This window comes from Canis lupus, chromosome 27, assembly GCF_003254725.2.
Source record: "Canis lupus dingo isolate Sandy chromosome 27, ASM325472v2, whole genome shotgun sequence".
NCBI lineage: Eukaryota > Metazoa > Chordata > Mammalia > Carnivora > Canidae > Canis > Canis lupus.
The window spans coordinates 3041957-3052425 of NC_064269.1; the positions used below are offsets into that span (position 1 = coordinate 3041957).

A 10469-nucleotide genomic window follows, 5' to 3' on the forward strand; every position below is an offset into this window, starting at 1 on the left:
TCTAGCAAAGTGCCTGGCAAATAGCGCTGCGCTTAATAAATCTCAGGCAATAAATCTCAGCCTAATAACTTGAGAGGGAAGGGGGCTCTCCCAGGAGTGGCTTTTATCTGCTGTACATACATTTCTACATTTGTATTCTTAAAAGGGTCGTGCTGCTTTAAAAAGGCAAAGAAAAAAGAAAAATGTTGTCCAGTAACTCTTGATCTAGACAACTGCCAAAATGTTTAGGAAAATCCTGAATCAGGTTAAAAAATGGAGGCATCAGGCATGAAACCATCACGAAACAGAGGTAACGGTCGGTTCCCCTGGTAGGGGTGACGGGAGACAATAACTGGGAACTGACAATGCACCAACAGCGAAAACCCAAACCTAAGTAGAAATATCATGCAGTGTTAAAGTAAAGCAATTAGATGCTACTGGTTGATAAAAGAGACCCAAGTTACATCTTCACCCTTCATAATCATCAAAATTAGATTTTAAAAACACATTAAAACAAAATAAAACCAAACCTCTCAAGTACCCAAGGGCCAAAATGAAGTCAAATTTTACATGTGCAATTGAGTAGTACCTACAAAACCAAAAACTGTACTGGTGAAAAAAAAAGCACTTAGGAAAAAAAATGTAACTGACTTAATAAAGGAAGCTATTTGTATGAGGAGGGGAAAAAAAAAAAAAAACCAGAGATTTAACAATAAGACACTTGATAAGCTTGGTATTTAATTCCAATCTGGGAAAAGGTCTCGGAATGGGGTTTGCATAAGAGAAAGGTGTTTGAAAAGCCAGCTCCACACACTATCTATTCCACCAACTGCCTTTCTGACATTCTACTTGGAGACAAACCCAACCCTAGAGAGCTGTTTAAACAAGTTCACCCTTAAGCCTCAGGTCTAGAGAATGAAAGCTTTGTTCTCCCTCAAAAAGAGACGTTTGATGTTTATGCTAAGGAGACCTGTCATTGCAACTTAATTTATGGCTGACTGTAAATACCTGAATATCTTAGCAAGGGCCCACCTGCTGCCCAGGAGAGTGTCACGGTAAAACTGGAATGAGCGCGTCTTACTACACAGCGTGCCTGGTCGTTCCTCGGACCCAAGCGTATGGACTCAGCTGTCCCATTCGGACAGTCTGCAAGTAACCTGGTACTTCTCCTTTACTTAACAGTTTATAACGAACATGGAAAACCATTCTGTTTTCTTTCTTTGTTGCACTTAAATAGACGTTTTTGTGGCTCATTAGGGCAGGGGAGGATGTTTATGAGCGGTATTTTGTATTTGCTTCCTGACCTATTTACTATACTATGGATGAGTGGAGAGGAGTCGTGTACGTCACGGTTTTGAGTGAGAAGAGGAATAGGAGGAATGGTTTCAGGCAACTGGGACAATGAAGGAGAAAAAAAAATCAGCCAGGGCTGAGAATAAAACTAATGAGGCTGAGATCAAGCACATTTGGCTGGAATAAAATGGGTAGGTGGTAGAATGAAACAGAGATGAAAGAGGTGAGGTAGGAAGAGAGAGCTTATCGTGTTCCAAGTAACTCAAATGTTTGCAGCATTTCTGAGTGACCGGGATAAAAACTGCATATAGAGGGATGTCTGGGTGGTTCAGCAGTTGAACATCTGCCTTTGGCCCAGGGTGTGATCCCAGGGTCCCGGGATCGAGTCCCACATCGGGCTCCCCGCACGGAGCCGGCTTCTCCTTCTGCCTGTGTCTCTGCCTCTCTCTGTGTGTCTCTCATGAACACAGAAAATCTTAAAAAAACAAAAAACAAAAAACCCAACTGCATATAGAGGAGATACCAAAAGCACAGCAGGCCAGAACTGGAATTATTACCTAGGATATTGCTGAGAGGATGGGAAAAAACTGAATGGATCCAATTAAACAAACTTATTATAAGTACTTAAAATGTGCAAGGGTCTGTGACAGGACAAAGCCACATAAAAAAGAATAAACTAGTTCCTAGCATCCATTTTTACGGGGCAGAGGCTGGGAGAGTGGGAGGAGCAGACGGACCAAAGAGAAAAGCAGAGAGGATAGAACCACTGACCAGCGGGACAGCAGAAGGACAAAGGAGGTCCCACACTGGAGGGTGGTCACTTTGGCCAAGAAGAGAAGGCCAAGGCCAAGCAAAACACAAGGCATATTAGGTCCACAGCGAATGGACAATGCCAGGTTCCAGCTGGAGACAAGGACAGTAAGGAAGATGAGACCACATCAGGTGCACCATGACGCCAGGTGAAGGGGTCTGGGTTGATCCTGGAGGCCACATGAAAGCAGTGGAACCACAAGACGCAGAGGGCATGCTCTCCCCCAAGTTAAATCCAGCAACGAGATGGATGACAGGTGTGAGACTGGAGGCAGAGACTGGTTAGAAAATGACTTGCACAGTCCTCGTAGGATGTGGGACAGTACAGCACTCAGAGCACATGCTTTGGGGTCCAATAGACCTGAGCCACTGAACCTCCCCATGCCTCAGTTGCCTCATCTGTAAAACGGGGATGAGAATGCTCAGAGGGTAGCTGCACAGAGTAACTGACATAACCCAAGTCCCCAGCATCACACCTGAGTATATAGTAAACGTTCAGTAAACCAGATGCCTTTACTACTTCTGTCACCCAGGTGCACGAGAAGGGTCAAAACTCTTCCTAGTTGTGTGGTTGTTGCAACAAGAAGAAAGGTCAATCCGTGTAAACTTCTTAAGAGCAAGGACAGACTCTTTCCTCAGTATCCCTCTCACCATTCAGCTTGGTCCTGGATGTTAGAAATGAACACTGATTACAATTCAATCTTATCGACCCCGATTATAAACTGTAATACAGGGGCACCTGGGTGGCTCAGTGGTTGAGCGTCTGCCTTCGGTTCGGGTCAGGATCCCAGGGTCCTGAGGGGGAGTCCCGCATCAGGCTCCTTGCAGGGAGCCTGCTTCTCCCTCTGCCTGTGTCTCTGCCTCTCTCTCTGTGTGTCTCTCATGAATAAATAAAATCTTTAAAAAAATAAAATAAAATAAACTGTAATACACAAGTGTACACCAAGTCAACACACGAAGATCTGGGGCAAGACAGGTTCACCATAACTACCTAATAAAAATAGACAGGCTTCAGTTCAGATTCCTCAACCCAAACATTGGGACTACCTAAAAAAAAAAAAAAAAAAAACTTATCTCCAAAGCACCCACAATCTCCTCTCTCCCTCTCTCCTCCAATCAATCATAAATATCTAGGAAAAGGTAACTGGCAGTAGGCGAAGGCCACGTGCAGGTCCAAGGACTTTTCACATGAGAGCTCCATTAACAGCATGACCGGGCACCAGGTCTCAGTCTCCCTGAGCTTACCTTAGATAGCTAGTTCCCTTCCTGCTTCCCTTCTCCTCACATATCCCTCTGAGCCACCACACACACATTTTTAAAAACACCACTTATTTACTATCTCAGTTTCTGTAGGTCAGAAGTCCAGGCACAGCGTGACTGGGGTTGGCCCGGGCTGCCTTCTCATCCAGGGCTGGGACCTCTTTCAAGCTCACCGGTTGTTGGCAAACTCCACTGCCTTGTGGATGGAAACCTGAGGTTCCCTTTTGCCTCCTTGCTGACAGCCAGGGACCACTCTCAGCCAGGTGGCCCCCTGGGCAGTTCACACACGGATGTTTACTTTCTTCCAAACCAGCTGGAGCATTTCTGACTTCCTTTTTTGCAACCAGCTGAGAAAACTGCTTTCAAAGACCTAGTGTGGTTAGGTCAGGTCGATCACACCAGTCCCCTTAGCTGAAGATCAACTGATTTGGGACCTTAATCGCATCAGCAAAATCCCTTCAAGGCAGTACCTAGATTCATGCTCAGTAATTGGAAGGTCCTATATTCCAAAGGCAGGAAATCTTGGGGGGCGGAGGCAGAGGGCAGACTGCGGTAGGAAAAATCACCTTATATTTTACTTATTATCTCTCACAAGCCAGAAGGTTAAGCTTCATCAACGAAGGCATTTTTGTATGTCCTTTCTCCTACTGTTACATCTCTAGCACCTACGACAGTGCCTGGCACATGGTATGTGCTCAATAAATGAGTGAGCTAAAGGAATCTTCAGCTCACTATCACTATATATTGACTTAGATCACTGTATTTAGGCATAGTTACTTCATGATCATGGTATCTCCCCTGCCAGGTAAGTATAGGCATAGTTACTTCAGATTATTATATATTTACAGGCTGGAAATGGGACTTCTCTCTATATTCAAATTCTGGTTCAATGAAACCATCTAGGAATCCTTAGAATTCCATAGGATATAATTTTTCCCTGCCACAAATGATCTATATAGCTTTAACAAAATACAGGTGATTCTCATGTTTCATAGATTCTATATTCACTAAAATTTATCTGTAACCCCCAAATCAATACTCTCGGTGCTTTCATGGTCATTCACAGATGTTCAGAGTAGTAAAAAAAAAAAAAAAAACCAAGTCACCCAATGCACATGTTCCCAGCTGATGGCAAACAAGGTAACCATGCTCTGCCTTCTTGTCTCAGCTTTCACATTGTAAATAAGTGTTCTTTTCACAGTATACCCTGTGCCATGCTTTTCACCTTTTTGTTTTTGTTTTTGCTGGCGGTGGGGATTTCACTGTTTAAAATGGCCCCCAAGAATGGTGCTAAAATGCTCTCCAGTGTTCCAAAGCTCAAGCAGACAATGATGTGCCTTGCAGAGAAAATACCTATATCAGATAACTGTCGTTCAGGCTTGCATTATAGTGCTGCTGGCCTCAAGTTCAAGGTTAATGAACCAACAATATATATTAAATAAGGCGTCTTTAAACAGAAACACATACATAGCAAGGTTATGTACTGATGGGTCAGTGGAAATATAGTGACCAGGGGCTCACAGGAACAAGCCCCGTCATTCCCCTAGGAGCAGCGGCTCAGTACTCGCTAATCCAGTGTTCCAGTCAACTTTACAGAACAGAAGTACCATGAATAATGACACTTGACTATATGAGCCTCATTTTACAGATGAAACAGTGAATCTGAGAGAGGACATGGTGGTTCTCAGCACACTCTAGCACATAATTCTGTTTTATTTTCTCCAGAGCACTTAGGACTGAGAATTGTGTTTACTTATTTATTTTCTGTCTAAGCCACTGCTATTTTAAGTTCCATGACAGTTAGGGATTTAGGGATTTTTGTCCATCTTATTCTCTTGGGATTATTTCCCCAAGCCAAGAACCATTCCAGGCATATACCCAACCTAATGAGTAAAGAACTCTCCTATATGTAATCATGTAAATACCAGAAGTGATGGATACTCTAAAGGGACGGGCAATTACTTTCATCATGTTAAATTCCAAATATTTAGGGACGCCTGGGTGGCTCAGCGGCTGAGCGTCTGCCTTCGGCCCAGGCTGTGATCCCGGGATCTGGGATCCGAGATCGAGTCCCACATCGGGCTCCCTGCAGGGAGCCTGCTTCTCCCTCTGCCTGTGTCTCTGCCTCTCTCTGTATCTCCCATGAGTAAATAAATAAAATCTTTAAAAAAATTCCAAATATTTAGTAAGACAAATGCAGGCTTAGGATGAAGTGGAGAGAGAAGAAAGAGAACCAAAAAGAATACCAGAGCTGCCTCAACCAACAAGAATACCAGACAGTGCCTCAAGTGGCACTGTCTCTGAAACCCGGCGAGCTGGTAAGATGGTCTGGGATGCAAACTTCAGGGCTCAACCAAACGCTGGCAGCTCTACCAAGTAAGGGAAAGAGAGATACACTCTGAAATCGTATTTTTGCTTGGTTTTACATCTATCCTTGATGGAGAAGCCAGCAGGCAGAGAGAAGAGGCAAGAGCAGGGACGGTACCTCTGGAAGCCCAAGCTCAGGTCAAACCACACGTGCGAGAGGCACTGAGAAGGGCAAAACCCCAGAGCAGGTGGGTAGGTATTTGAACCTGGCCATGAGGTGGTGCCTACAGAGTGGGAGAAATGCAGATTGAACTGCAGGTCTGAGGAGCTGATCCCTTCAAATGCTTCAGCATTCCCAGTCGAGGCGGAACTGATGGGCTCCGAATGCCAGCAGCACCTCCAACGTCAGAAGGATGGATGAGAAAGAGGACTCTAGGATCTTCTTTTTATAAACACAGAGAGGAAAATGAGATAAGACCCTCTTACATCAGCTCCTACTGTAACAGACAAGTAACACAAGAATTCAAGACAAAGAGGCGGGATTCCAGAATTAATGTTCGCTGCTGCTCCGAGCAAAACTTGAACAGTAAACAATAAGGATTTCAAAATTAAAACAAAAGAGCCACTTCAGTATTCTAATTTAACCTTCAAAAATAAAGAAGATCTAAAGCACCACGAACTGAGAATTCCATTCCACCTCGACACCCTGTACTCCCGAGTTATTATGAGAGCAGACTGCAACGCGGTTCCACTCATGTTCCCAAACGCAACAAGCAGCTCCAACAGGACACGCCGAAAGAAGCAGCACGTCTCCTCGTCTCCTCGTTTACTGATTCATATTTTGGTAGCAAGGTTACAATTAGCTCACCGGTGGAGAATAAACCTATTTATAACACAGCAGTCCACCTGAAAGACACAATCATCTAAAAAGGGTTTTAGAGGAAAATGAAGTGCAGCTTCTTCCTGTGCTGATTGCAGATTCCCAAGGTCCTTTCGGATGAAGTCCTCAGTCTAACCTTCCTGTGTTCACAGGCACCATTCCAGCCACCTCTCAGCCTCCATGTTCTTATGTAACATTTACATAGTGCCATAAACATACCCAGAGTTGCGTAAGAATTAAAACGTTGCCAAACCAATAAAGCCTAAAGCAGGTCACTCCCTCCAGACTGTCTTTGATTAGCACAGGTACCTGCCCGGTCTCCGACGTAAGCGCCTGTCAAAAGACAGAAATTACCTGGAGGAAATCTGAAACGGTCCACGGGAAAAAAAAAAAAAAAAAAAAAAGGCACAAATCCGAAGAAGTGAACCACTCTGTGGCATGTGGTGCTTCTATCAACCCCGAGAGTATGTTATTCTGTCCCATAAGATAAGAAGTAACCCAACATTGCTTGTTCCCTGAAGTCAGAGACTGTGTCTAAAAATACCTCTCCGCCAACTGGCTATCAGTGAGTGAGTCTCACAAATGTCCCAGCAGGAACTCCACGGACTACTTCCTCGCACGGCAGAGGGAAAACTGAGGCAGTCACCGAAAGGTTAAGCAAGTGACTCGCTCAAGGACAACCTGTAAGGGAGCAAAGTTCCGGGGCTGCGATCTGGCCTCCTCCCTCCGTCTGGCCCCAACCTTTAACCAGAGTGGCCATTTTATTATGTTTTAATCACATCTGTTCCAGGAGCTCTTCTAACAAATAACCAACCAGAGAATTCTCTTTTTCCCTCACAGGGCTCACTCCCACTGCACCTCAAATCCGCGTCCACTCAACGAGAGTACAAGGACTTGGCCTGGAATTAGATTTTCAAGTCTGTTCACAGAAATTCAGAATGTTCCTATCAGAACCTCAAATGTCTCCCTCGTTGCTTTTGTCTTAAGAAATGAATGTCCTGTTCTCCCTCCACCAACTAAGGCGACTTTACATTTTCAAAGACCCATGTGAAAATTCCAAAGCGAGGCCTCAAAAACCTGCTACGCCTGTCAAGTGAAGGCTGCTCATAACCCGGAATTCATTCTCCTGGTCACCGGCCTTTTCCCAAGTGGCGGTTAATGCGCCAGCAGGAGCACCCAGCCCCGCTGCCCTCATGTCAAGTCCCAGGGAGCGGCAGGGCAGGCGCGGGGCTGCCGGCCCGGCCACTCCCCCAGCTCACCTAGGGGAGCGCACAGAGGAAGTGCAGGGGAGGAAAGCAATCAACTTCTTGTTATCCCACAGCCTCTATTTTTCCCAGAACTGACGTTTTACTCCAGCCTTTTGCAACAGTGGTCTCTGTAGCATGCACTATTGGCAACTACATGTGTCCCGGAAAAAACTGTAGTGTCTGGCCAAGAAGTTTAAAGGCCTTCGAGAATGTTTGCTGGACACACAACCTAATTTCCAATTTACCAAAAAAAGAAACTAACTCCCCATCATGCCCACCCCATCCTCACCCTAACAAACATCCATTTTAGGAAGGCTACCAAAAAAATTAAATAAATAAAATAAAACAAACAAACAAACAAAAAAACCCCTCTGTCCTAAGCTGGATTACCAGTGAAACATTCTTAACTAGGCTCACCACAAGAAAAACCCCGCAGACGCTACACCAAATCAACAGGGAAATGGTGGTTAAAAATCTTCAATATATCAGGGACAGGGTACAAAACGTTCTATGGGAAGAACCTCAAGATTTCTCCGGACACACGCAAGAATGACAACCCCCAAGACTGAGTCTCCTTATTTACTATCCTACTAGAGAAATGACATTATGTTACACATTCCAGAAACATGGCCCACGATAAGGCCCGGCAAGCAAACATTATTCACGGAGAGCATCATCTCACCACAACTGTCAGCCGCCTTTCGCAGACCTTCCCCACGGCCACCAGACCCCACGGCAGATCACCCGCGCGCAGAGCGGCGGGCCCCAGGAACACACACGAGGTGCCTAACACAAGCATTAGCCAGCGAACAAAGACCCCACTGCACAGGCTCCACCGCTGGGAACAAATATCAAAGCTGGCGATAATGAACTTGTTTTCCAGACTCCCAAGCAGGCTGATGTCTTCTCGCGTGTGTCTGGTTTATTAAGGAAGCCTGAGCCCACCTGAGAATCTTTATTTTTAGTGGCGAGGGCAGCCACAGAACTGCACACTGGCTCTCCCAGAGCCGGGAGGTGAGGGGCTGCAGAGGAAGGAGTCAAAGCCCGGGCTTTGTACATCAGGGGCCAATACAGCCCTGATCGCCTCTCCCGGATCCATCTGTGGGTCAATAATCACTTCGATAGAACTGCCAAATATAACCTGCATCTGCTACCCCAATGCCAAAACACATCCCAGACGACTCTCTTAAATCGGGGTATTTTAGGGTTTCGGCGGCTCTTCTCAGCCCCCAAAGCCTCATAAACAACACGCCCAGGCCGGTGTGTCCCACGGAAAGGTACCCACCTCTATCCGGGAGGAGGGTGGGGGTGGGATCAGGGAGCAGAAGGCTGTGGGGGCTGGAAGGTGAGGGGTGTGTGAGGGTGGGGGAGTGCGTGGGGGGCAGGGCCGGGCCACAGGGATTGTGTGGGCAGGTAAATAAGTGCTGACCAAGGGCCGGAGGGGTGGAGGGGTGGGGGGTGAGGGGGAGCCCATCCAGGGGTGGGATCTTTACATGATCTTGGGGGGTAGGAGGGAGGTTCTAGGATTTCACCTGAGAGGCATCCACAAAGTGACTACCTGAATGGGCCCCCTGGGGTGGGGTGGGGTGGGGTGGGGTGCGGTGCGCTGGGGGTGGGGGGCGGGGGGAAGCCAGGCGGAAAGCAAATACACCTAGATGCAGATTAACCGTTCTGGAACCAGGTTTCCTAGGGTTAGAGAGATTCCAAAGCCAAGCTCAAAAAAAAAAAAAAAAAAGGGGAAAAAAAAAAAACCCACGTTTAGGGGCCTGTTGGTCTCGCTTCCTCCGGGCATGTGTCCGTGGGGGGGGGGGGTGCCCCGCTGAACTCGGAGGGGCTGCGCGTCGGGGCGGGGGGGCTCCCTCTCCAGAACGCGAGCGAGGGAGGGGAGGTAGGGACGCCCCAGGGCAGGTCCCTAAGGGAAGGTTAGAGACCCCCTGCCCCTGTCATTGGAGGTGCGCAAGGGCTCGCAGCACCAGGAGACCTCGGGGCGGCACAGAGCACCTGGGGGGGGCCCCCGGCCCTGGACGCGCGGACCCCGCGGCTCGGGGGCCCACCCGCGCCCCTCCGCGGAGCAGGGAGCCGGCCGCGCGCCCCCGGGGCTCCCCGGCCCCCGCCCCGCTGGAGGGGGCCGGCGCGGGGTCGGGCTGCAGGGGCCGCCGCGCCCGCCGGGCCCCCGCCTCCCCCGCGCCCCCCGCGCCCCCCGCGCCGCCGCGCCGTGCGCCTGGGGAGGGGGCCGCGGCCCCGGGCCTCGCGCGCGCCCGCCGCCTCCGCCCCGGCCGGGGACTCACCCTGGATCCCCCGGGGCCCCGGCCCGCCGCCGCCCGCCAGCAGGAGCACGACGAGGGGCAGGAAGGAGGAGGCTCCGGCCGACTCCGCCATAGTAACCGCCGCCGCCGCCGCAGCCCAGCAGCGCCCAGCGCGCGCGCCCCCGGCGCCGCCCCTCCCCCGCTCCCGCCCGCCCGCCCGCACGTGCGCTCCCGGCCGAGCCGCCGCCGCGCGCGCCCCCGAAGGGCGGGGCCGGGGCGCGCGGGCGCCCGCCTTAAAGGGGAGTGTCCCTTTAAGTGTTAAAGGGGTGGGAGGGGCCGGCGCCGCGGCCGCCTCGCGCGGGGGCGGGGCGGCGCGCGCGGGGATCGGCCCCGGACCCCCCCAACCCCGCCTCACCCGCTCCCTGCCCCGCACCCGGCTCGCGCGCG

At 49.4% G+C, this 10469-nt stretch overlaps 1 protein-coding gene across 2 annotated transcripts in view; it reads right to left on the minus strand.

Annotated features, from left to right (window-relative positions):
• The window catches only part of ACVR1B (activin A receptor type 1B), a 35989-nt gene extending 25778 nt beyond the window's left edge, over positions 1–10211 (minus strand). For both annotated transcript variants that reach the window (XM_025458834.3, XM_025458835.3), the window contains exon 1: positions 10065–10211. In XM_025458834.3, coding sequence (XP_025314619.1) covers positions 10065–10155 — 91 coding nt within the window. In that variant the 5' untranslated portion in view covers positions 10156–10211. The remainder of the gene's footprint in view (positions 1–10064) is intronic.
• Between the last annotated feature and the right edge of the window lie 258 nt (positions 10212–10469).